Here is a 27,902-nt window from a genome sequence, read left to right on the forward strand (position 1 = left end):
AGCAGTTATGTAGGTCTGTGTGTTCACAGTTTAAATAATCATAGTTCTATAGATGGTTGCTGTGCTGAACCATCATACTAACAATCCTTGTACAGGTAGTACTGGAGTAGTACATACAGGTGGCACTGGAAGCCATAGGACTTTATGAATTGTCCTAGGCCAAAGGTATAGAAGGAAAAAAGTAAGGGCCCAAAGACAGAGCCTTGAGGGACACCAACAAAGAGAGGGCAGGAGAAGGAGGTAGTGTGGGAGCGAGAAATGCTAAATGTGAGGTCGGAAAGGTATGAGGCAATCTAGGACAGGGCAAGGTCTTTGATGCCAAGGGAATAAAGAATCTGTAGCAGTAGGCAGTGGTCAACTGTGTCAAAGGCAGAGGACAGGTCAAGAAGTAGAAGGATGTCTGTTGGCTTTGGCTGTGAGTAAGTCATTCGTAATTTTGGTCAGGGCAGTTTCGGTGGAATGGTGGGGTGGAAAACAGATTGGAGGTTGTCAAGGAGAGAGTTAGATGAGAGGTGGGAGGGAAGTTGAGCATGAACATGCTGCTCAAGAAGTTTTGAAGCAAATGGGAGCAGTGATATGGGGTGATAGCTGGGAATAGCAGTTGGGTCAAGGTTTGTTTTTTTCAGGATGGGTGTGATGGTGGCATGTTTGAATGCAGAGGGGAAAATACTAGAAGATAGTGATAGGTTGAAGAGATGGGTTAGGGCTGGAATGAGTGTGTTAGTTAGGTTGGGGAGCAGGTGGGAAGGGATGGGGTCAAGGGCATAAGTGGTGAGGTGTGATTTGGAAAGCAGGTAAGTAAGCGCTCTTCAGTGATGTTGGAGATGGAGATTATTAGGGAATGGCAATCTTGAGGACAAGCTTCAGCATGGACTATTTGAGTCCCACACGCTGAACCTCAGAACCACATGATTTGGGATGAAGTCTGAAGTACAGTTGATAGGTTTCTATAAAGGTGATAAAGTCTTTGAGGCAACATATGAATTGATCAAGAAGATTCACCTAGAGTTATAGAATTATTAGGAGACCTGCTGCAATGACTGGGCTGGAGGAGCAAGCCTGAGGCAAGAGTAGTCAAAGTAGCTGGAACAGTAACTAGAGTGACAAAACCACCGAGAGAATCATGAGACAAAACCATAATTTAAGTAATAGTTGAGATCAGATACCACGAGACCAGTCAAAACTGAAGTCAAGCCGGGGTTAAAATCAGGAAGAATTACAGAGCAGACAAGTTAAGGGTTTAGCTGGGTCAGGATCAGGATATTAGCAAATGCAACTATAGAAAAATTAGAGGAAAACCAAAAACAATAACTGGCAACTCCAAGAAGATTGTTATGAGTTTTGATAGGGTTTGGTACTTCTGCACAGGCTGCACCACAAATCACAGACACATCAGTATTCCTGGCTGGAAAATGCTTGTCTCACACAGTCCACCATCAGTCATCCTTCAAAGCCAGTGCTCCCTGCACAGATGTTGTGGAAGCGCCGGTTGACAGAGCCAGATGTCTCTGAAGCAGCTACATGTAAGGATACAGCAATTATTCACAGATTTTCATGGGAATTTCACAGTCATTTAATTCAATCAAACTTGGTTTAAAAGTTGTGTTACCTATTAACTGCTGTATGCAGTGGAAATCATAAAGGCGTGAGCTCAGAAATTTTACCAATGTGACCTAATATATATTTATGAGACTATCTGTCTGATATTGATATTTATGTAGCTAACTCTTACGTGAATTTTCTTCCTGTAATGGTCATGAACTGTCATAATTTGCTCTTCAATTAATATATTTTAGCACTTAAGAGCATATGACAGGAAGTAAAGGCACAAAAGTTCCATGGTACTATGTTAATCTTATTGTAATATTCACAGTAAGGTAGCGATTAGAATAACTGAGGCACTAATTCAATTATTTATCATTTTATTCAAAACATAACTAATTAGAGAATATTGGGAACATAAATGTAACTGTCAAGGGGGCAACTAATACAACTAACACAACTGCTGTGAAACAAATACCTTCAGTAGGTGGCTGTCGTTTCATTTAGCGATGAGGTACAACTATGGACCACTTTAGATGTAAGTTGAGAATAGTGAAAGTTTTCTTTCCTCTGGAATTCAAACATTATATAGCCAAAAATATACTGAAGTATTTTAAAATTTTGCATTAAATTGAGCAGATCTACAAGAATCGGGGTGTAAAGCAGAATGGTGAGGGATTTACAAATGTCACATGGTTTTGGAATCAAATTTTGCTAACAAATTGAATGACATTATGAGAAATCAAAGAAAAGGAGTCAGAAGGAATTGGGTTAAGGCCAAAATAAACATAATCTTTGTAATTTTCTTCTGAAGAAGTTCAATGTGAAATGTGATACACCATTTTAATATCATTATGGTAACTAATGCTTACTTGTTATGCTTCAGATTATAATAATATTTTCTACAGTTTAACATGGTTTAGTAAGATTAATAACAAAAAGGCTTTAATAAAAATAAGAAGAATCTTTCTCCTGATTTCCTTCATGTTTCATTGTCACATGTGTAATGCATATGCATGCCATAGCTTGGTTAAAGGTGTTATTCTGGACATTTCTTTTTCCACAGAGCTAAGCACTTATTGGTCGGTAGCTGCTAACTGCACTGCAATGACTCTTCCAGCTCAGAGCTGTCACTGACCATTTCAGCTAGCTGTTCTCCTGATACATGATGTCACATTGACAGAGCAGTTCCTTGTCTTTTGCTCTTCTGCATCTTCTAATCTCATGATGATTGACAGCTAACTTAGCCTAAAGCAACGGGGAGCCAACTGTCAAATATAGCGCTGGCAGTGATGGTCAATCTACAGAGCAGAGCAAAAGAGAAGGAACTGTTCTCTCAATGTGACATTAAATGAAGCTTGAAAATCACCAGCTGGATTCTTCCATGACCACTTTGAGCTGAGAGAGATCATTGAACGGCAACACAGGCAGATAGTTAGCAACTACATGCTGATAAGCGATTTGCCCCATAGGAAAAAAAAGTCTATAATATCCCATTTAATGTAATTTCATGTTTCTATATTCCCCAAAACTTGTCAGTACTAAAGTATTGTATTCATTTTTTTTTTTAGAAATATCTGCAAAAAAAACTGAGAAAGAGCTATTAGAAAAGAAAAAAGGTAATCTTGCAAATATGCATATCTTTACGTTAAAGCACTTCTGCTTTCTTTGGTAGAGAAATATTCATTATTCAGTTACCCATAAAAACAGGCTGCAAGGGATGCAGAGACCTAGTGAATGAGTTCTCTCAAATGTTGTGCAGAGCAACATTTGTCTGGAAACATTATTTGCTGCCAATAAACTATTTTTGTATTAAATGTATTATCAAATGAATCCTCTCAGCCAATCAGCAAATCTGGAACTCCCATGACTTTTTTTATGGGGTGGGATGGCATATGCCACACATTCCATTTCAGAGCTGTTCACTTGTTGCTAGGGATCCTTTGAATAATTTACTCCCCCTTTCCCTACCGAAACTGAAAATGTTCCCACCCCCCTATTTTATCTGCATACATATTAGGCTTATATAAGGTGTTAGTCACACAGTTATCTGTAGTGGACCTTGCTGGCCATCAGCCCCACGGTCATGCCTATGCTATTAGATCAGATGGACTGTCCATAACCTATGTACTATCTACTATATAATTGTCTAAGGGTCACTTCCGTCTGTCTGTCTTTTTGTCTGTCCTGGATATTCATTGGTCGCGGTCTCTGTCTGTCATGGAAATCCAAGTCGCTGATTGGTCGTGGCAAAACGCCGACGACCAATTAGCGACAGGCACAGTCCGGTGGAAAAATGGCCTCTCTTTCCTCCCCGCAGTCAGTGCCCACTCCATATTCCCCTCCAGTCAGCCCTCACACAGGGTTAATGGCAGCGTTACCGGAGCGCAGTGTAACGCACTCCGGTTACGCAGCTATTAACCCTGTGTGACCAACTTTTTACTATTGATGCTCCGTATGCAGCATCAATAGTAAAAAGATCTAATGTTACAAATAATAATAATAAAAAAAGGTTATTCTCACCCTCCGACGTCGCGCGGTGTCTTCGGCAGTGCAAGCGGCAGGTTCCGGTGCGAGAAGGACCTTCCATGACATCACGGTCATGTGACCATGATGTCATCACAGGTCCTGCGCTCGCCTCATACCAACCCTGGGACCGGAAGCTGTCACAGCCGTTTGTGGTGGTCTTTGTTGGCTGGCACTGAGGTAACTGGGCAGCGGAGTCCCGGAATAAGCCCCTGAAACAGTGGACACTCATTGTGCACCTGCTGTGCAGCCTGCAGGTGAAGCTGCCGTGTAACGTGTGGCTGAGACCTCAAGACCCGCTCACCTATCCGGACATGGACTGGGTGTTCGTCATGGTGAGCGGGTGTCTTCCCTTCTCCCTGCAGAAGACAGGCTCTGTATCTGTACTGCAGGTCTCTGCTGCAACCCAGTGTCTGAGCTGAGGTCCAAGTGGCTGATGGGCAAGGGCAGGGTACGGTGTGCAGGGTATGATGGGCAAAGTTCGGTGTGCAGGGTACGGTGGGCAAGGTGCTGTGTGCAGGCTATGGTGTGCAGGGTACGGTGGGCAAGGTGTGATGGGCAGGGTACGGTGGGAAATGTGCTGTGTGCAGGCTATGGTGTGCAGGGTAAGATGGGCAAGGTGCGGTGGGCAGGGTACGGTGGGCAATGTGCTTTGTGCAGGGTATGGTGAGCAGGGTACGGTGGGCAAGGCGCTGTGTGCAGGGTATGGTGTGCAGGGTATGGTGGGCAAGGTGCTGTGTGCAGGGTATGGTGTGCAGGGTACAGTGGGCAAGGTGTGATGGGCAGGGTACGGTGGGCAATGTGCTTTGTGCAGGGTATGGTGTGCAGGGTACGGTGGGCATAGTGCGATGGGCAGGGTACGGTGGGCAATGTGCTGTGTGCAGGGTATGGTGTGCAGGGTACAATGGGCAAGGTGCGGTGGGCAGGGTACAGTGTGCAGGGTACAGTGTGCCATCTCACGAGGATCTTATCTCCTGATGGTCCTACATGATAGGCTCTAGGAGAACTGATCTGTGACTACAGCAGCAGTTGGCATCAATGTGGCTGTTTTTCTCATCCCCTTTGGCACATTTGTGCCTGTCTGATGCTTTTGTGACCAGACTGTGCAGTATACTACGTGACTGTGCAATTTACTACATGGCTGGGCAATATACTATGTGGCTGGGCAATATACTACATGGCTGGGCAATATATTATGTGGCTGGGCAATATACTACATGGCTGGGCAATATACTACGTGGCTGGGCAATATACTATGTGGCTGGGCAATATACTATGTGGCTGGGCAATATACTACGTGGACATGCATGTTCTAGAATACACAATGTGTTAGAATCGGGCCACCATCTAGTGTAATATAATTACCCCAATTGTGGCTTCAGGTTGCCAAAATTATAACAGATGATGATTATATATTTATACAGGACATATGGAGCATTCTTATGAAATACTATATTTCTCAGTACAGCATTTTGCGCCTTATATTATATTACACACATAAAACAAAATAGCTTAACATCAACATTCAGAAATCTGCAAGCATAGAATTACAGTGCAGACTAATAATTAGGGATGGGCGAACCCGAACTGTCACACGGTCCTGAACACTGGTTTCCATAGGAAACCCGTGTTACAGTTCGGGTCCAGTTCAGGCTGTAAAAAAAGCAGAAAATTAATAATAAACATTATAATTATACTTTCCTGTCCAGCGACGTGTCCTCCGGTCCCACTGTCTCCTGGCCACATATGCTTCTGGGGCTTCTCATTACGTTCTGCCGGTATTCACTGCACTCGGCAGTCTTCGGCTTTTTCCGGCAGTGTTCGTTCGGTGACGTCACCGCACGAACACTGCCAAAAAAAGCCGAAGACTGCCGAGTGGAGTGGATACTGCTGGCAGATAATGAGCAGCCCAGGAAGCAGATGCAGCTAGAAGACAGCGGGACAGGAGGACGTGTCACTAAACAGGTAAGTATAATTATAATGTTTATTATTAATTTTCTGCTTTTTTTTTACAGCTCCTGCTCCCCCATCCCATATATTTAAAGTCAGAGTTCGGGGTTCAGATGCAAATTCGTGTCATCTCTGGCCTTGAACTTTACAAAGAAACTAGGGCCAACCCACCGATCCCGAACATCGGGGGGTTCGCACATCACTACTAATAATACCACCTCCTGAAAATGAGATTATTTTGATAATTAATTTTCATTATCATTATACAGAACACTGTGCAAAAACATAACACACTAATATCTTCATTCCTAAACATTTAAAAACCTGAAGAAAGAGCTGAAGCAAAGAAAGGTAAACTTACATTACAGTATATCAAAATATAGCATTGTGTTATGCCAGCATTGAAGTGATATCATAAATAACATTAGCTCAGTGTTAGTTTACAGTCCTGTCTGCAATATTGATTTTTTTCACTGTAGTCATCCCTTTTTTTTTAAAGACATTAAATGATAACAAATCATTTTAAATATTGACAAGGTAAATATAGATTTAGAAAATGTTTCCTTTATTTTCAATACCATAAAAGCTGTTATGATATCTATTGCAACTATATTAGTACACAGCTATCACAATGAATCATAACAATGTTTATCGATTTTCTTAGAAGAAAAAGTGAAAAAGGAAGAAAAGAAGCCAACAAAACCAAAGAAAGGTAATCATATTACAAAATTGATCTCAAGCTTTGTGCAAGTATAAATATACAGCTCTGGCAAAAATTAAGAGACCACTGCAAAATGTTCAGTTTGTTTGATTTTTCTCTTTATAGGTATATTTCTGGGTAAAATGTAAATTTTTATAATATTTTATAAACTACTGACAACATGTCTCCGAATTTCCAAACAATACATTTTTTATTTTTTTTCTGAAAAGGAGAAATGGTCAAAATTACAAAAAAAAAAACAGTGCTTTCAGACCTCAAATAATGCAAAGAAAACAAGTTCATAATTATTTAGAAGCAACAATACTAATGTTTTAACTCATTCTGGAAAGGATATTCAAGATGCCAACAATTCCGCGCTCCTCCAAAATCAGGCCTATGTACCTGAAGAAGTGGACAGGACGTCCATGAAACGCGTAGTTTTATAGCCCTGAATAAAGTATGCAATTCTTCTCAACTCTGTGATTCCCTTTCCGATTTTGGAGGAGAGCGGAATTGTTGGCATCTTGAATATCCTATCCAGAATCTCTTGGAGATCCTTCACGGGACTGGTGCCATCTGCAGCCCTCCTATCATACTTACTATATGTGTTGTGCATACTCACAATGTGTAAAGGTGAGAATTTTACCTTACAGTAAACTGATTGTTATTTTGGTAATTGCGCTATTGCGCCACCGTTTCTAATGTTTTAACTCAGGAAGATTTCAGAAATCAATATTTTGTGGAATAACCATGATTTTTAATCACAGCTTTCATTTGTCTTGGCATGCTTTCCACCAGTCTTTCACACTGCTCCTGGAGCAAAAATTTAAGCAGTTCTTCATTTGATGGCTTGTGACTATCCATCATCCTCTTGATTACATTACAGAGGTTTTCAATGGAGTTCAGGTCTGGAGATTGGGCTGCCCATGACAGGGTTTTGATGTGGTGGTCTCTTAATTTTTGCCAGAGCTGTATATATTAAATTATTACTCTTTTTCAGGAGCACACAGTACAGTAAACAAAATATACCGTATATACTCCAGTATAAGCCGACCCGAGTATAAGCCGACCCCCCTAATTTTGCCACAAAAAACTGGGAAAACTTATTGATTCGAGTATAAGCCTAGGGCGGAAAATGCAGCAGCTACCAGTGAATTTCAAAAATAAAAATAGATGCTCCATACCGTTCATTATGGCCCAATAGCTGTGCCATATACTGCTCTGCACCGTTCATAATTGCCCCATAGCTGTGCCATATAGTGCTCTGCACCATTATTGCCCCATAGCTGTGCCATACAGTGCTCTGCACCATTATTGCCCCATAGCTGTGCCATATAGTGCTCTGCACCGTTCATTATTGCCCCAAAGCTGTGCCATATAGTGCTCTGCACCATTATTGCCCCATAGCTGTGCCATATAGTGCTCTGCACCATCCATTATTGCCCCATAGCTGTGCCATATAGTGCTCTGCACCATTATTGCCCCATAGCTGTGCCATATAGTGCTCTGCACCATTATTGCCCCATAGCTGTGCCATACAGTGCTCTGCACCGTCCATTATTGCCCCATAGCTGTGCCATACAGTGCTCTGCACCGTCCATTATTGCCCCATAGCTGTGCCATATAGTGCTCTGCACCATTATTGCCCCATAGCTGTGCCATATAGTGCTCTGCACGTCCATTATTGCCCCATAGCTGTGCCATACAGTGCTCTGCACCATTATTGCCCCATAGCTGTGCCATATAGTGCTCTGCACCATTATTGCCCCATAGCTGTGCCATATAGTGCTCTGCACCGTCCATTATTGCCCTATAGCTGTGCCATATAGTGCTCTGCACCATTATTGCCCCATAGCTGTGCCATATAGTGCTCTGCACCGTCCATTATTGCCCCATAGCTGTGCCATATAGAGCTCTGCACCGTCCATTATTGCCCCATAGCTGTGCCATATAGTGCTCTGCACCGTCCATTATTGCCCCATAGCTGTACTGCTGCTGCTGCAATAAAAATAATAAAACACATACTCACCTCTCTTGCTTGCAGCTCCTCACATCCCGTCCCGGCGTCTCTCTGCACTGACTGATCAGGCAGAGGGCGGCGTGCACACTATATGCGTCATCGCACCCTCTGACCTGCACAGTCAGTGCGGAGAGAGAGACGCCGGGAAGATGGCGCGGCGCCCGGCGTGTGGAACGAGGACAGGTGAATATGTAATACTTACCTGCTCCCGGCGTCCCGCTCCTTCCCCCCGGACAGCTGGTCTCCGGGTGCCGCAGCCTCTTCCTCTGTCAGCGGTCACCGGCACCGCTGATTAGAGAAATGAATTATGCGGCTCCGCCCCTATGGGAGGTGGAGCCGCCTATTCATTTCTCTAATGAGCGGTCCCACGTGACCGCTGAACAGGGGAAGAGCTGCTGCACCCGGAGACCGTGGGACGGGCAGGGGGAGCGTCAGGAGCGCCGGGACTAGGTAAGTATGCCTCAGCGCCCTCTCCCCCTCACCCGCCGACCGTGACTCGAGTATAAGCCAAGGGGGCACTTTCAGCCCAAACATTTGGGCTGAAAATCTCGGCTTATACTCGAGTATATACGGTAAATATTTGGTTTTGCCACATATGTAGCTATTAATGAAAAAATTGTCAGAATTTCAGCTTTTTGTTCACTTCAGATCTAAAGAGATTAGAGAATAAAAAGAAATTGAAAAGTTGCATAGTCCCATATGGTAATGAAAAAAACTGCAGCTCGTACCACGAAAAGTAAGCCTTGAAACATATCTATTGAAAAATAAAAAGTTACAGCTCTTGAAAGGAGAGCAGGAATAGTCAAAATAGAATAGAGACTTACTGTATCTCTGTCAACCACGGGTCTGCAAAAGCCTGGAGTTAACGTCAACTAGGAAAATCATATGAAGGGGGATAAGACAAAACAATTTGAAAATTGCAAAAATGCTTTATTTTCATTTTACAATTATTAAGGCAATACATACTGTTCTAGTTTAGTTTTATTATACAATGGAGCATCACGGAAGTAAATGATGTATACAGTGGCGTAACTACAAAGTTATGGGCCCCGGTGCGAACTTCCAAATGGGGCCCCCCCCGCCATAAAATTCAATGTAAGCCCCATAGAATACAATGCAGCCCCCCTCATAGTATAATGCAGCCCCTCCATACAGGGGCAGTGACAAAGACACGAGCAAATGGTGACGAGGGGGCAGAGGAGAGGGAACAAGGGGGCAAGGAAGACAGGCACTAGGGGACACATGGGGGCTAGGAGGCAGGGGAGAAGGATACAAGGGGTCTAGTGGGCAAGGGAGACTGACACAAGTGGGCAAGGGAGACTGACACAAAGGGCACACGGGGACTAGTGGACAAGAGAGACTGGCACACGGGGACACGGACTAGTGGGCAAGGGAGACTGACACACGGGGAATAGTGGGCAAGGGAGACTGATACAAGGGGACTAGTGGGCAATGGAGACTGACACACGGGGACAAGGGACAAGCACAAGGGGACAAGGGAGACAGGCACAAGGGGACACATAGGGACTAGTGAGCAAGAGACTGACACAAGGGGACAAGGGATACAAGCACAAGGGGACACACAGGGACAAGTGGAAAAGGGAGACTGACACACAGGGAATAGTGGGCAAGGGAGACTGATACAAGGGGACTAGTGGGCAATGGAGACTGACACACGGGGACAAGGGACAAGCACAAGGGGACAAGGGAGACAGGCACAAGGGGACACATAGGGACTAGTGAGCAAGAGACTGACACAAGGGGACAAGGGATACAAGCACAAGGGGACACACAGGGACAAGTGGGAAAGGGAGACTGACACACAGGGACTAGTGGGCAAAGGAGACTGACACAAGCACAAGGGGACAAAGGAGACTGACACAAGCACAAGGGGACATAGGAGACAGGCACATGGGGACACACAGGAACTAATGGGCAAGGGAGACTGGCACACGGGGACAAGGGACACAAGCATAAGGGGACAAGGGAGACAGGCACATGGGGACACACAGGGACTAATGGGCAAGGGAGACTGGCACATGGGGACACAAGCATAAGGGAGACAGGCTCAAGGGGACTCACGGCCCCCTGACCTGCCAGAGCCGCTTGCAGCTGCGACCGTAGTAGTTACGCCGCTGCCTCACACACACATACTACAGATATCACACACACACTACAGATATCACACACACACATCATACTACAGATATCACACACACACACACACACACACACATCAGTTATTACACACACTACAGATATCACACACACATCATATTACAGATATCACACACATACTACAGTTATCACACACACACACACTACAGATATCACACACACACACAGACATACTACAGATATCACACACACACACATCATACTACAGATATCACACACACACACACTACAGATAACACACACACACACACACACACATACATGCACACACTACAGATATCACACACACACACATACACACACTACAGATATCACACACACACACACATCATACTACAGATATCACACACATACTACAGTTATCACACACACACTACAGATACCACACACACACACACACACACACACACACACACCAGAGATACCAGCTCATATACACAACTCACAATCTCCTCTCTGGTACAGGGGTGGCTGATGTAAACCGGCTGCAGCTCCTCAGCTTCTCCTGACTAAGGCTAGTTTCACACTAGCGACTAAGGCTAGTTTCACACTAGCGTCGGGAACAACCCATCGCTGTGCGTCGGGCCGACGTTCCCGACGCTAGTGTGGTCTCCGCCGCACAACGGGGGCAGCGGATGCATTTTTCCCACGCATCCGCTGCCCCATTGTGAGGTGCGGGGAAGTGCGGGGAGGTGGGGGCGGAGTTCCGGCCGCGCATGCGCGGTCGGAAAAAGTGGACCGTCGGGAGCAAAAAACGTTACATGTAAGGTTTTTTTCTCCCGACGGTCCGCTACCACGCGCCCAAGCGTCGCAAAACGGACGCGACGTTTGGCAATGCGTCGCAAATGCGTCGCTAATGTTAGTCTATGACGAAAAAACGTATCCAGCAAGAACTTTTGCTGGATGCGTATTTTCGGCAAAACGACGCATTTGCGACGTATTGCAGTTAACGCTAGTGTGAAACTAGCCTAAAGCGGCTCTCTCCCGCACCTCCCCCCTGCTCTCGCCTTCTGTCCCGGGGTTATTTTGGCTTTCTCTTAAAGGGAACCTGTCACCCCGTTTTTTCCGTATGAGATAAAAATACTATTAAATAGGGCCTGAGCTGTGCATTGCAATAGTGTATTTTGTGGACCCCGATTCCCCACCTATGCTGCCGAAATACGTTACCAAAGTAGTCGTTTTCGCCTGTCAATCAGGCTGGTCTGGTCAGATGGGCGTGGTGTCTTCCCCCAGATCTTGCTTAGTTTTCCGTTGGTGACGTAGTGGTGTGCGCATGCCCAAGGTCCCGAATCCACTGCACAGGGGAGTGAAAATAGCGTGATGTGCGACATTTCATTGGTGATCGGTGGGGCGGCCATCTTCCTTTGGCCGCGCGTGCGCAGAAGCGGCGCTCTGCTGGCCGCGGCTTCAGGAAAATGGCCGCAGGATGCCGCGCGTGTCCAGATGGAGATCGCGGCGGCCATTTTCCTGAAGCAGAGATGCGACACCTCGTACACACCCGACTCCGCTCCGTACACCCCCGACTCCGCTCCGTACACCTCGTACACACACGGCTCCGCTCCGTACACCTCGTACACACACGGCTCCGCTCCGTACACCTCGTACACACACGGCTCCGCTCCGTACACCTCGTACACACACGGCTCCGCTCCGTACACCTCGTACACACACGGCTCCGCTCCGTACACCTCGTACACACACGGCTCCGCTCCGTACACCTCGTACACACACGGCTCCGCTCCGTACACCTCGTACACACACGGCTCCGCTCCGTACACCTCGTACACACACGGCTCCGCTCCGTACACCTCGTACACACACGGCTCCGCTCCGTACACCTCGTACACACCCGGCTCCGCTCCGTACACCTCGTACACACCCGGCTCCGCTCCGTACACCTCGTACACACCCGGCTCCGCTCCGTACACCTCGTACACACCCGGCTCCGCTCCGTACACCTCGTACACACCCGGCTCCGCTCCGTACACCTCGTACACACCCGGCTCCGCTCCGTACACCTCGTACACACCCGGCTCCGCTCCGTACACCTCGTACACACCCGGCTCCGCTCCGTACACCTCGTACACACCCGGCTCCGCTCCGTACACCTCGTACACACCCGGCTCCGCTCCGTACACCTCGTACACACCCGGCTCCGCTCCGTACACCTCGTACACACCCGGCTCCGCTCCGTACACCTCGTACACACCCGGCTCCGCTCCGTACACCTCGTGCACACCCGGCTCCGCTCCGTACACCTCGTACACACCCGGCTCCGCTCCGTACACCTCGTACACACCCGGCTCCGCTCCGTACACCTCGTGCACACCCGGCTCCGCTCCGTACACCTCATGCACACCCGGCTCCGCTCCGTACACCTCATACACACCCGGCTCCGCTCCGTACACCTCATACACACCCGGCTCTGCTCCGTACACCTCATGCACACCCAGCTCCGCTCCGTACACCTCATACACACCCGGCTCCGCTCTGTACACCTCATACACACACTGCTCTGCTCCGTACACCTCATGCACACCCAGCTCTGCTCCGTACACCTCATACACACCCGGCTCCGCTCTGTACACCTCATGCACACCCAGCTCTGCTCCGTACACCTTATGCACACCCAGCTCTGCTCCGTACACCTCATACACACCCGGCTCCGCTCCGTACACCTCATACACACACGGCTCCGCTCTGTACACCTCATACACACACTGCTCTGCTACATCCACCCAAACCCCTCCTGACCTCACACAAAAGCTTACCCTCCTCCAGCATGATGACAACCAGCACTGCACTACTGTCCTGCACTACACGGAAGCCCTTGATCATGTGACTCCAACTCCTCCCCTCCTGTGACCTCATCACAGGTCCTGTGCGCACAGAGCAGTGGCAGCTATAGTAGTGGTGTGCGGCTCTCTGCGGTGGAGGGGCTCTGCTGCGGGTCAAGTGCAGTCCCACCCGTGATCGCGAGTGCACGCGCAGCAGGGCCTGTAAGGAAGAATTATTTAAAGGGCCGGCGGCCCATTTTGTAGCTTAGAGTTCTTAGGAGCCCGCCCAGTCTGCTGGACTGGGTGGGCCCCTAAGCACTGCAGGCCCCGTCGCAATTGCGACCCCTGCGACCGCGGTAGTTACGCCCCTGGATGTATATGATTTGTATTTGTAGTGGTATTGACCACAAGTCATATCATAAAGAAAACTACATGGGTAACTTTGGCTATTATAATCTTTGCTTTAGGTGTTTACTTACTTTTATATATTCATTATTGTTTTAGAAATCTCAGAGAAGAAATGGGAGGATGTGGCAGAATCAAAGAAAGGTGTGTTGTGTAGCAATTTTACAGTATAAGTATTTTACGAAAGTTTAAAACTGAAACATGGTATTTACTATTAGCATTCATTTATGTTCTATGTGATGCATTATAGATATATTAAATGCTCTTATTTTTACATATTACAGAAAAGAAACTTGAAGCAGCCACAAAAAAGAAAGGTAAATGCATAATCTAAATGAAGAAATATTTATTTACATTATGAACAGTATTATTCATATTGTTTCTACTGCATTTAATATTTTATTTAAAAAGTAAGGCTTTGTTTCTTGACAAAATCTCATGTTGGAGGCAAAATCAATTTAACGTGTGATTCATAAAGTTTGGTGTCATTTTTATGTGTATTGTAATAACAATAATAATAGTAGTAATATTAATATTTTTATAAATTAAATTATAAGCTCAGCAAAATATTGCAAGTATGCAAGAACAGAAGATAACGTTACGAGAACTAGGATTTGAGGGATGTACTGACCCCTCTTTCCTTCATATTTCCTTCCTTCCTACCTCCTTTCTTCTTTTCGTTCACTCTCTAAAATTAATTTAAAAATATATATATATATATAGTCATCAAGGAGAAAATAGGAGTGTTCAACTTTCAATGTAGTGAGCCCAAACCTAGTCTTTAAGATATACAACAAATACAAATATATAATCTAAATCCCTATAGCATAGGATGCCCCTATAGGGCAGCATGGTGGCTCAGTGGATAGTACTGCAGCCTTGCAGCGCTGGGGTCCTGGGTTCAAATCAACATCTGCAAGGAGCGTATATGATATCTCCGTGTTTGCGTGCGTTTCCTCCCACACAGACATACTGATAGGGAATTTAGGTTTTAAGCCCGAATGGGGACAGTGCCAATAATATCTGTAAAGCGAAGTGGAATTAATTATGCTACTTAAGTAAGTAAAATAAATAATTTATTCATTTACAAAAGAGTTACATTATTATGTTTTTAAAATTATTTGAATGTTTAAATTAGATTAATTCATAAAGCAAAATTGTTCTCTTTATTAATCACAATACATGATGTATTTATATATAAATAAAACTATATATTTATGTATACAAGAGAAAATTAGCAATATTAAAACATAGTGGATAATTTAAAAAGTTAATAAAAGCTCCATATGGCAAATGTAAACCTAATGCTGCATGACTTTGTTTATTTCGGAAGGCATTAAAAGTAATACATCATGTTCAATACATCATAATTAAAACATTAATTAACAACTGAGTATTCTAAGGGCATTAACAGTAGACCATAATATTGAAGAAAGTTTAGTCTAGAACAATTATATAACAATAACGTGGTGTGTTCTATTATGTTAATGAAACTGTATTGTTTTCCAATAAGCATAATATAGAGAACAAAAAGTGATCAAATATAAACCCTTGTGATCTATTGACTTCAATAATAATAGTTCTCATGGCAAAAAGTTAACTTAATGCATGTAATCTTGTGCATTTCTAAAAGTATTAATATTGAGACATTATAATTACGTCATTGATAAAAAGTGAATATTTCTGATTAGTAGAATGACTTTGAAGTAGAAAATAATATTGTATAAAACATAAACTGAAACTATTAATTGGCAATGAAGCAATGTGTTTAATATGGTCCTTCTGCTGTATATTCGAACACTCACAACATAACTGATGTATTTATTAATTTAATAAGTAGGGAGCAGTTGTTTGAAAAGTATTTATATGGTAACCTACACTGACAAAAGTCGAATGTTCTTCAGTTTCAATTTATCACAGATTTGGCTAAGCGAGTAATATCAGATAATTTTACCTTATTGGGTGGGGGGATAGTCAAAATACAAGCTGAGGTCAAAAACTAAACAAGATATCGGAAAATGGCTTAAACTAAGAACTATACCACGGAAGAAGAAATGTATAACTGGCAGCTAGAAGTGGGGTTTAAATAGGGTATGACCCTGGAAAAATCTTACATTAGAGAGAAGATTACAACAAATATCAGCACTCTACAGCAAGTTGTATACTACCCGTCTTGGTGGGACCTCAAGTCTCAGCCAGACTAATGTTTAGGAGGTTTAGAAGAGGTTTCAGACATGTATGTAACAAATGGTCAGCGTCATTTTAGCAAACTCTGCATAAATCAATAGTACAGACTAGGGTTGAGCGACTTTTATTTTTATAGGATCGGGTCGGGTTTCACGAAACCGACTTTCTCAAAAGTCGGGTCGAGTGAAATCGGCCGATCCTATAAAAAAGTCGGGGTCGGGGTCGGCCGAAACACGAAACCCAATGCAGTGCAATGGGATACTATGGTTCCCAGGGTCTGAAGGAGAGGAAACTCTCCTTCAGGCCCTGGGATCCATATTAATGTGTAAAATAAAGAATCAAAATAAAAAATATTGATATACTCACCCTCGGACGCGCCCTGGTACTAACCGGCAGGCTTCCTTCCTAAGAATGAGCGCGTGAATGACCCGCGGTGACGTCACCGGTTGTGATTGGTCACGAGCGGTCAAATGGACAAGCCGCGACGTCATCTAAGGTCCTTCACGCGCTCATTCTTAGGAAGGAAGCCTGCCGGAAAGAAGCAGGGCACGTCCGAGGGTGAGTATATTCCTATTAGGTATATACTCACCCTCGGACGTGCCCTGCTTCTTTCCGGCAGCCTTCCTTTCTAAGAATGAGCACGTGAAGGACCTTAGATGACGTCGCGGCTTGTCCATGTGACCACTCGCAACCAATCACAAGCCGCGACGTCACCGCAGGTCATTCATGCGCTCATTCTTAGGAAGGAAGCCTGCCGGTTAGTACCAGGGCGTGTCCGAGGGTGAGTATATCAATATTTTTTTATTTTGATTCTTTATTTAACACTTAAATATGGATTCTGATACCGATTCCCGATATCACAAACATATCGGAACTCGGTATCGGAATTCCGATACCAGATTCAGAAGATCGCCGACCTCATGGCCGACCCCACACAGGGGTCGGGTCGGGTTTCATGAAACTCGACTTTGCCAAAAGTCGGCGACTTCTGAAAATGGCCGACCCGTTTCGCTCAACCTTAGTACAGACAAATATAAGAAACTGTGTAATATATCTTATCAGAGAATTATGCTTCTTTCTCCTCTTGCAAGTTACTCCCATCTCCCGACCTTCACACCCAGCCTCCTGAATTCACCATCTTCTCTGAAAAAAATCCCAGCTCAAATGAATGTTAGCCAAAGCAAAATGGACTGTCAGCAATCATTTAGGTGTCAGTTTGTAACCTCTTATAACACTTCTGTGGGTGGGGAGGAATGGGGAAGGGTGTGGACTCGAGCGCAGTGGTAGACTAGACAAACACCAGTAGAGAGAGGCAGATAGTCCTCAAGCTTCAAACTATTAAAAAAATATATGAAAAAAGCAATAACATGTTGGACTATTATTTCCTGTCTGAATACTGGCATCTCTAATGATTGCTGTTTTGTTTTATTTTTACAGAAGAACAGTTTATATATTAGCCTCAGAGATCTGTGACTGCTTTTCATTCATATACAGTGGTGCTTGAAAGTTTTTGAACCCTTCAGAATTGTCCATATTTCTGCATCAATGTAAAATTAAACTGTAGTACATCAGATTTTTACACATGTCCTAAAAATAGAGAAAGAGAATCAAATCTACAAAACCGTTAAAAATACTAGACTTTGTCATTGTTTGAATTAGGAAAAAGATCCAATATCATATGTCTAGGAGTGTCAAAGATAGATGAACCTTTAATATTAGCAGATAATTTGAATGTGAAATTAAAGTTTGGTGTATCCAGCCAATGAGATGACATTCATGTGTGAGAAGACAACCTGTTTTATTTAATGAAAAGGGATCAATCAATATCTGATCTCAACACATTTGGAAAATGATCCAATATCACTGTCTGTGAATGGAATTTGAACCTTTGCTTTCAGTGTCTGGTGTAGCCCATTTGTGCAGCAATAATTGTATCAACATGTTTCCGATAATTGTTTAGTCCTGCACATCAGCTTGCAGAAATGTTAGCGCTTTCTTCCTTACGCAGCTTCAACTATGATATGTTGGTGCTTTTTTTTTCATGTACTGCTCACTTCAGGTCTTTCCACAACATTTTAATAGAATTGATGTGAGGACTTTGTCTTGGCTATTCCAAAACATTAAAGTGTTATTCCCAAAATCATAATGTAGTCTCATAATAATGTACACATACATTTTTTAATTTGTGCCAATCTAACTCCTTTTTCCATCTTCCCAGTCCCTGCACACTCCAGACTCTATTTCCTCTCTAGCTGCCACTTTTACCATCAAGATGCCTGTTCTATTAAGATTCAGCTCAGGGGACAGATGTTCTGACATGTTCCTTTAAAATTTGCTGATAAAATTCAGAATTTATTGTTTCACTAACAGTTTCAAGCCATCCTGGCCCAGATGCAGAAAAACAGACCTAAACTATGGTACAGCCATAATTGTGTTTCACAAATGGTATGCTTGTCAGCGGCGGCCATCTTTTTTCAGTGTAACCAGGGACGCCTCCGGCCGGGATGTTCCCTGGCTCTGCACTGAGTAGCAACACCCTATACTGGTCACGGCAGCATCAGTAGACGTGTGCCCACCTGACCGCTACCACTTGCAGGTTAACCTTGCCCCCATACCTGCCGTTAATACCGGTGAGACTCTGCACACTACCCCTGGGACTCACCATGAGCAGCCTTGTGGAAATTCAGTGCAGCACACGTCATCATACCTACTACACTCCAATACGGTAAGAGTTTTACTTCTTAGTATATTTTAGCACACAAGTGTGATACATCCATCAATTACGGGCATCATATGTGTTGATGTTATCTTGTTTGCCGGGGTATATTTATACCTGGATGTACAGTATATACCGCAAGGAGCAAGTAGGTTGGCAGTCTACACAGTAGTCAGTAATTGGGTATACCACCACTCATAGCGTGGCATTTTCATAATCAATTACTGCACATATTCATGTTTTTTTGTTCGCACTCCTGTAGTCAGGGATAGTTTATCTAAATCACCCAAGCGCGGTATGAGTTATTAGTATATTCATTGGTCTTTACAGAAGTGGCACAGTTTCTGGAGATACCAGCAGCTGGGAGATTCTACAATTTATTCCCACTCACCCAGTGGGCACTAGGGGTGAGCACCAGTGATATTTGTATATCTATTTTTATTACTCTTTTTGCCTATTTTCACTTGGCAGCCCCACAATGGCAATTAATGCTCTACGTGAGAATAGGGAACATCGGTTCACCGTATTAAAGGAGCGTTTTTCCTTTAAGACTCCCGTATTGCCAGAATCAGTCGCAATAACTAGACTTCTTAAGGATTTGGAGAAATTATTATTTACAGAGATGAGGGATATGTGGGAGGTAGCATCTCTGGAAAAGTACTCACAAGCCTGAATAATTCCAAAATGCTTGGTAATTCACAAATCACTTGCAGGAGGTTTTGGTGATCCCAACATTAAAGCAGAATGGGATGACATGTTTAGAAATTTCTCTTTAACAGCGTTGCAGTTCATTATAGATAAATGCTTGGCTAATCTCAAGCGAACTAGCCTCCAAATCATGGAGATATTTGAGAAATTACAAACATGTGCCATCGCAGATGGCATGCAAGAACTAGCGGATACTATTTTACATAGACTAAAGGAAAAAGAGAAAGAGATTATTGATAAAAAATAAGGAAATTTAGGAGGGACAATATGCCTGAACAGACATATAGTATTCACCCTGTATGGAACAATAGAGGCAATGAATCCATTAAAGATCAACAGCTGGATTCCAGCCAGCTGGTGGTCCTGGATGAGTACATCTCAGAACCACAACACAATGGAATGGATAGTTTAACCAACTTATCACTATATGCCAACTGCAATTCAACTCAGCATACACCGGTCCTCGGAAGGGACCATACTTCAGGGCCTAGCCCCTCAAGTTGGGACAACCACTCGGCCAGGTATCCTCCCGATCCTACTGATCAAGACAAAACCTTAGAATTTTCCATATATCCTAATACACCATTGGCCATGGAGCCCAGCCCATCAATGGACCGTAATATCCAGACAATTGTCCCTGTTTTGGTTTCCAATTGATTTTCCCCTGTGTCATCATATAGGGAAGAGGACCATACTACCTATCCCCGTTAGGGGAAGCATGTTCTAGCACTGCCCGGTAGGAGGTAATAAGTGGTACAGGGGTAGGCTACGGATCAGGGAGGGTCAATAACCTCCCCAAAAAAACCAAAATTACAAAACCTAGGACACATACATTAAGGACTACAGCCAGTAATGGCCTCAAATCTGGGGGAATGGAGAAAGGAAAGGGAAAGGGCCCTGTCCCTGCACATAAAAGATTGAAAGGATCAGGAGCATATACACCATTTAATAGGTATTTTTTTCGGGTAAGATCTTTAAAACCAAAAGAGGCAAGAGGGGAGGGAAATTCACCAAAAAGAAAATACAGGCTACATCTGATAAATCTCAAAAAATATATAATTTGAGTTCATATCAGTTAACAAGTAGTGATATTTCCCTCCTACAGAAAGGTCTCAAATTCGCCCCCACTACCTCTACCAAACCCTTCAACCTGTATATTGGGATGAAACAGTTTTTGCGTAACCTGGCTTTAAAGAAATATTTTTTGAAAAAGGAACAATCGGCCCTAAGGAGCAGCATTCAAGAACCATATAGATTCATTCATACTACGTTGGCTAACCCGTCCACCTTTAACCCCATGCAGGAGTATTCCAACTCGTTCCACACATTTGATACATTAGTTACTGCAGACATTAGGAGATTAGAGAAAGGCAAAAGGGTGTATACATCCCATAATTTAAATTTCCAAGAATGGAGTTCCCTAAGGAGTCTGCAAACTAATAATGATATTATTGTCCGCCTGGCGGACAAGGGTGGGGGAATTGTCGTCTTAGATAGGACAAAATATCAGGAGGAAGTGGAACGACTCCTCGGGGATACAACTACCTATAGAAAATTAATAGGTGATCCAACTCCACAGTATGTGAAAAAATTGAACTTTTTGGGCCTAAAGGGGAAAGCATTGGGCATCCTAAATAAGAAGGAGCGCATGTTTGTGACTAATCCTAGTCCAAACGTGGCTTTCTTTTATCATATACCCAAGGTGCACAAGAACCTGACAGACCCTCCAGGGAGGCCCATCATTTCGGGCATTGGTAGCCTCACGGCAAATTTATCTCGTTACGTGGACACCCACTTACAGAAATGTATGCCCTTGATTCCGTCATACTTGAAGGATACGGGTCATATACTTTGGAGATTTTAGAAACGATTAAGTGGAATCTCAAATACCTCCTAGTAACTTTGGATATCAAATCCCTATACACTGTTATTAGTCAGGACATGGGATGCCAGGCGTCTGAGTATTTTCTTCAGAAATTAGGGACATACTCCATAAGTCAAATTGAGTACATACAGGAGTGCATAATGTTTATTACTAAGCACAACTATTTCATGTATGAGGGCCGTTTCTTCCTACAACAATGGGGCACCGGGACGCGTTTTGCCCCCTCGTTTGCCAATATATATGTAGCCAAGTGGGAGGAGTCAGCCATTTATGAAAATGACCAATTACGCACGGGGGTGGTATCGGTGGCGCCGATTCATCGATGATGTCATACTTATCTGGGAGGGTCCCAGGTCTGATTTAGACTCATTTATCCTTGGTCTAAACACCAACAACTTTGGCCTTGAGTTTACACCCACTGTAAGTGATAGCACCATCAACTTCCTGGATCTGAACATCTTCGTAGAAGGGGGCCACCTAAGCACAAAATGTTACCGCAAGGAGGTAGATTTGAATAATTTTATCCATACCACCAGCTGCCACTTGCCGGCGTGGCTCACGAACATCCCGAAGGGGCAATTCACTAGGATTCGACGCAATTGCACCAACCTTAGTGACTTTGATCAGGAATCCGAGCATCTTACACAACAGTTCCTGGAGAATGGCTATTCTCTGCCATTAGTTGAACAGGCAGCAAAAGAAGCAAGGGCTACACCCAGGAGCACCCTGGCACACAAACCTAGATCCAATATCCAAGGAATGGCAACCATCCCTGAACAAATTAAACAACTGCCAATTATAACACAGTTCCATGCAGAATATAAGCAATTTCAGGGGATCATTTGGAAACATTGGGCAACCCTCCAGAGGGATAGGATCATAGGGGAGTATTTACCATCATATCCCAGGTTTGTGTATAGGAGAGCTCAGACGTTAAAAAATCTTCTAGCCCCTACAGCTAAACTGGCCTGCAATAAGCAGGATCCGTTGCGGAGCCAGCAATCCAATCCTAATGCGGGTTTTATACCGTGTGGGGGGTGTTTTTGCTGTATCCATACAAGTTTCAAAAAAACGTGCTAAGTTACATTCAGGGATTCTGACAATACTGAGATATTTAAGATTCGAGATAGGATTACATGTTTCTCAACGGGAATAATTTATTTGATCCAATGTCCATGTAGAAAACTGTATGTTGGTAGGACTAAAAGGAAATTAATGGTACGAATAAAGGAGCATCTGAGAAATATTCAGAAAGGGTTCCTGGGTCACCCCCTATCTCGTCACTTTAAAAAGAAACATAATAGGAGTATTAAGGATGTGCAATTTTGCGGGATTCAAAAGGTCCGACAAAATCCGAGGGGGGGTAACTTCCTGAAACAGATGTCTAAAATCGAGTCGGAATGGATATTCAGGTTAGACTGCCTTACCCCCAAAGGCCTTAACAATGAACTTGAACTACATGCCTTTTAAATGGTGTATGTGGGGGTTCGTATCAAATTAATATATTTGGGTGTTTTAATATATATATTTTCAAATAAGTGACTGAGGTCAGCTTTTTGGAGTCCTTGTGACAGTTCTTAGAATATTGCCAATTTTTAGTGTCACAGTCTACATGCATTTACATTTAGATATAGCCCTATGTACATAGATTTTTATATTTATTTATATTTATATGTACATGGGTACATATACATTTTAATGGCATACATTTTAATGGTGCATCATTGGACATACGGTCAATATGCGAGGGGGGTTATCAGAACATCACATTTGTGGTTTTAAGTATTTTTAATGATAAAGGTGGTTATTTGTATATATATTTTTGGGGTAAATGTATTTTTAATTTTCTATACATAGTTGTTGAACATGGTCCATATATATAGGTATCGTGCAGGGTCCTGAATAACATCTGACATTAGTCATGTATTCTTGGATAATCCTGATACCATAGGGGGGTCGGATATTGCAGTGTGGCAATAGGCTGCTATCTTATACTAACATGGATCAAGGCAGTTGGGGCGGGATTTAGAGGTCTAGGGGGCAGGCACACATGTGTAACGAAGGTATATATATATGAGGAGCTCCTGTAGTAAGGCTCCGTAGGCCTGTGATGTCACACGCTGCTTGTCAGCGGCGGCCATCTTTTTTCAGTGTAACCAGGGACGCCTCCGGCCGGGACGTTCCTTGGCTCTGCACTGAGTAGCGACATCCTATACTGTTCACGGCAGCATCAGTAGATGTGTGCCCACCTGACTGCTACCACTCGCAGGTTAACCTTGCCCCCATACCTGCCGCTAATACCGGTGAGACGCTGCACACTACCCCTGGGACTCACCAAGAGCAGCCTTGTGGAAATTCAGTGCAGCACACGTGATCGTACCAACTACACTCCAATATGGTAAGAGTTTTACTGCTTAGTATATTTTAGCACACAAGTACGATACATCCATCAATTACGGGCATCATACGTGTTGATGTTATCTTGTTTGCCGGGGTATATTTATACCTGGATGTACAGTATATACCACAAGGAGCAAGTAGGTTGGCAGTCTACACAGTAGTCAGTAATTGGGTATACCACCACTCATAGCGTGGCATTTTCATAATCAATTACTGCACATATTCATGTTTTTTTGGTCGCACTCCTGTAGTCAGGGATAGTTTATCTAAATCACCCAAGCGCGGTATCAGTTATTAGTATTCACAAATGGTATGATGTTTTTATGCTGTAATCCACTGATTTTCTTTCTGTAAAAATAATGCTTCTTATTTAAACCTAAAATCGCTATTTTTGTCTGAATAGCTACCAAAATATTGTTCCAATGGTCTTCTGACTTGTGTTTGTGATCTTTAGCAAACTGAAAATGAGCAGGAATGTTCTTTTTGGAGAGCAGAGACTTTTTCCTGACCACCCTGCCATGTACATCAATTCTGTATCATTCTGTGATTGCATCATGAATAGTGATGTGTGAACCCCCCGATGATCGGGATCGGCGGGTTTGCCTGAGATTTTTTGTAAAGTTCAAGTTCGGGGCCGGAGATGACGCGAACTTGCGTCCAAACCCCGAGCTTGGACTTTACAGATATGGGATGGGGCGGGAGGCTGTAAAACAAAGAATAAAATTAATAATAAACATTATAATTATACTTATTGGTGCAGCACAAACACTGCCGGAAAAAGCCGAAGACTGACTAGTGCAGTGAATACCGCCGGAAGTTAATGAGCAGATGCCACCAGGATACAGCGGGGCAAAAGGTAAGTATAATTATAATGTTTATTATTAATTTTATCCTTTTACAGGCCCTGGACCCGAACTGTAACATGGGTATCCCATGGAAACCTGTGTTCGGGACCTTGTGTTTCTTACGGGTCCAAAACTTTACAGTTCGGGTTTGCCCATCCCTAATCATGAAGCTTAATATTTAGCTGTTTAGAAGTTACTCTGGGTAAATTTGGGATATTGCAAATGATGATTCATCTTGACCTTGTGATATTTGTTGGTCAGTCCACTACTTGGGAGAGTAATAATGATCTTGAATCTCCTCCATTTGCATACAACCCAACTGTGGATTGATGGAGTCTGAACTGTTTTAGGATATTTTGTTACCTTTTCCTGACTGATAAGCATCAACATCTCTTCTTCTGAGTTTCTCAGAATCTTTTGTTCATATTGTAACACAGGTACATGGATGCAGTGACACAGACACGAAGAGCAAGTGTTAAACATAAACAATTATTCACTTTAACTAAACAGGAATAAACTCCTCGTGGAAAAAAACAAGGGAAATACAGTTAAAGAGCTGAGGGTTAAACAGGGTAACAGTTATTCAGAGTAGCTGTCTATCAGTCTCACTTTTCATGACTCGGTCGTTCCTTTCTCTCTCAGAGTCTGATGGCTGTTTGGTTGCTGGCTGAGGCCGGTGCTGAGTCTTCAGGCTTCCCTGCCTAACAAATGGTCCAACTTCTGGTGGCTTTGGGCGGTCACCGGTTTAGCCTGCTGAGATCCTAGTCTCTGAAGAAGTCTCTATTTGGTGTGTGCTCCCCTGCGGACCCACCGATAGCAGAATGCACGCACCACGAGGTTTCACTTGGCGCCCATCCCTCAGTATCCTCACTTTTACCTGGATATCTGCACTGCAGTGCTCTGCTCGGAGTGTGCCTCTCTGTGTTCTGCGGCTAGGAGCCTTTCTCAACAAACTTCCACTCGGCATGCTCTGACCTACACGCTCGGTAATGCTGCCTGGGTCCTTACTGCCCCCGACTTTTATCGCTGCCACACGGCCTATCACTGTTTGCGGTGCAGCGCGGTCCTCTCTCACTCAGCCCTCCGGCAGAAAGCCCCTCTCTATTCCTGCGCAAACCTATTTATACTATCCTGACTCACCATGCCCCCTCTTTGCAGGTCCTGGGTCTCCTCTGTCCTCAATTTCCTTCCCCTCTGCAACAGGAGGCGCAGCCTCAGCAGTTCTGGACTCGGTGCTTTACCAGCACTTGCAGCGTGGTTCTCCCTTCTACACCATCATCGTACACTTCCACAAACACGTGCTGAGAAGATCAGACATTGATAGATCCCTTTTCTTTAAATAAGACAGGTCATCCGCTCAGAACTGATGGTCAACGCATTGGTTTAAAGCACTCTCATTTCACCTTCAAATTCTGTTGATCCTAAAGGTTTACTTACTGTTGCCACTCATAGACATGTAATATTGGATATTGGATCTTTGTCCACATTTAAAAATGACGCAGTCTAATATTTTTTACTAAACTTAGTAGCAAAGCGACAAAAGAGGACTAAAAAGCCTACAAAAATTCAAGAATACAGCTGAAAAAGGAAACCATCGCTTATCTGCCCAGTTCTCTGAACAAATGCACTACAAGATGCAGCAAACCTATGTAGTCAAGATGTCAGCAACACAGGTGCAAAATATTAATAAGACAGCCACTCACATCCTACCAGTTCATGGAGGGGGTGACTGCTTAGTATATGATTGCACAATAGAGGCTTGTATAGGGCGCTGTTTATTTTTTTGTTTCTCTTTATCTATTTTAGGACTTGTGTGCTGTGGTTTATTTTCAAATGTATTCACAAATAGGGTTGAGCGACCTTTACTTTTATAGGATCGGGTCGGGTTTCACGAAACCCGACTTTTTCAAAAGTCGGGTCGAGTGAAATCGGCCGATCCTATAAAAAAGTCGGGGTCGGGGTCGGCCGAAACTCGAAACCCAATGCAGTGCATTGGGTTTCCAATGGTTCCCAGGGTCTGAAGGAGCGGAAACTCTCCTTCAGGCCCTGGGATCCATATTTAAGTGTAAAATAAAGAATTAAAATAAAAAATATCGCTATACTTACACTCTGACGGGCCCTGGTACTAACCGGGAACCTTCCTTCCTTAGAATCAGCCTTCCAAGACCTGCGGTGACGTCACGGTGACGTCGCGGCTTGTGATTGGTCGCGCGGCCCCCATGTGACCGCTCACGCGACCAATCACAAGCCGCGACGTCACTGTGACGTCACCGAAGGCCCTGGAAGGGCTGATTCTTAGGAAGGAAGGCTGCCGGAACGAAGCCGAGGGTGAGTATATTCCTATTAGGTATATACTCACCCTCGGACACGCCCTGCTTCTTTCCGACAGCCTTCCTCCCTAAGAATCAGCCCTTCCAGGGCCTTCGGTGAAGTCACGGTGATGTTGCGGCTTGTGATTGGTCGCGCGAGCGGTCACATGGGGGCCGCGCGACCAATCACAAGACGCGACGTCACCGTGACGTCACCGCAGGTCTTGGATGGCTGATTCTAAGGAAGGAAGGTTCCCGGTTAGTACCAGGGCCCGTCAGAGTGTAAGTATAGCGATATTTTTTATTTTAATTCTTTATTTTACACTTAAATCTGAATTCCGATACCAATTCCCGATATCTTAAATATATTGGGAATCGGTATCGGAATTCCGATTCCAGATTCAGAAGATCGCCGACCTCATGGCCGACCCCACACAGGGGTCGGGTCGGGTTTCATGAAACCCGACTTTGCCAAAAGTCGGCGACTTCTGAAAATTGCCGACCCGTTTCGCTCAACCCTATTCACAAATATTGAAAATTCTTACGGGATCAAAAACTTTTAAGTACCACTGTATTTTTGATATGGTAGTTTTATCACTTTTAATTTTTAAATGTGAGACTTAATATTTGCCACACTCTCATTGCTTTTTTCACAACACCAATATTGGATAACTCTTAGCCTGCATTCTCTTTGCGACTGTATTAATAAAATTTTTTGATTTATACAGCACCCAAAGGCTTTACTCTGCTTTAG

The 27,902-nt window shown here is 44.0% G+C and overlaps 1 protein-coding gene across 1 annotated transcript in view; it reads left to right on the top strand.

Moving 5' to 3' along the window:
* LOC143807646 (uncharacterized) overlaps positions 1-27,902 on the top strand; it is a 1,106,746-nt gene that overhangs the window by 754,238 nt on the left and 324,606 nt on the right. Inside the window, exons 60-63 of the mRNA XM_077289447.1 lie at positions 3,114-3,161; positions 6,683-6,730; positions 14,198-14,242; positions 14,383-14,415. Of these exons, the coding sequence (XP_077145562.1) occupies positions 3,114-3,161; positions 6,683-6,730; positions 14,198-14,242; positions 14,383-14,415 (174 nt within the window). The remainder of the gene's footprint in view (positions 1-3,113; positions 3,162-6,682; positions 6,731-14,197; positions 14,243-14,382; positions 14,416-27,902) is intronic.

This window comes from Ranitomeya variabilis, chromosome 2, assembly GCF_051348905.1.
Source record: "Ranitomeya variabilis isolate aRanVar5 chromosome 2, aRanVar5.hap1, whole genome shotgun sequence".
In the NCBI taxonomy this organism is placed as follows: domain Eukaryota; kingdom Metazoa; phylum Chordata; class Amphibia; order Anura; family Dendrobatidae; genus Ranitomeya; species Ranitomeya variabilis.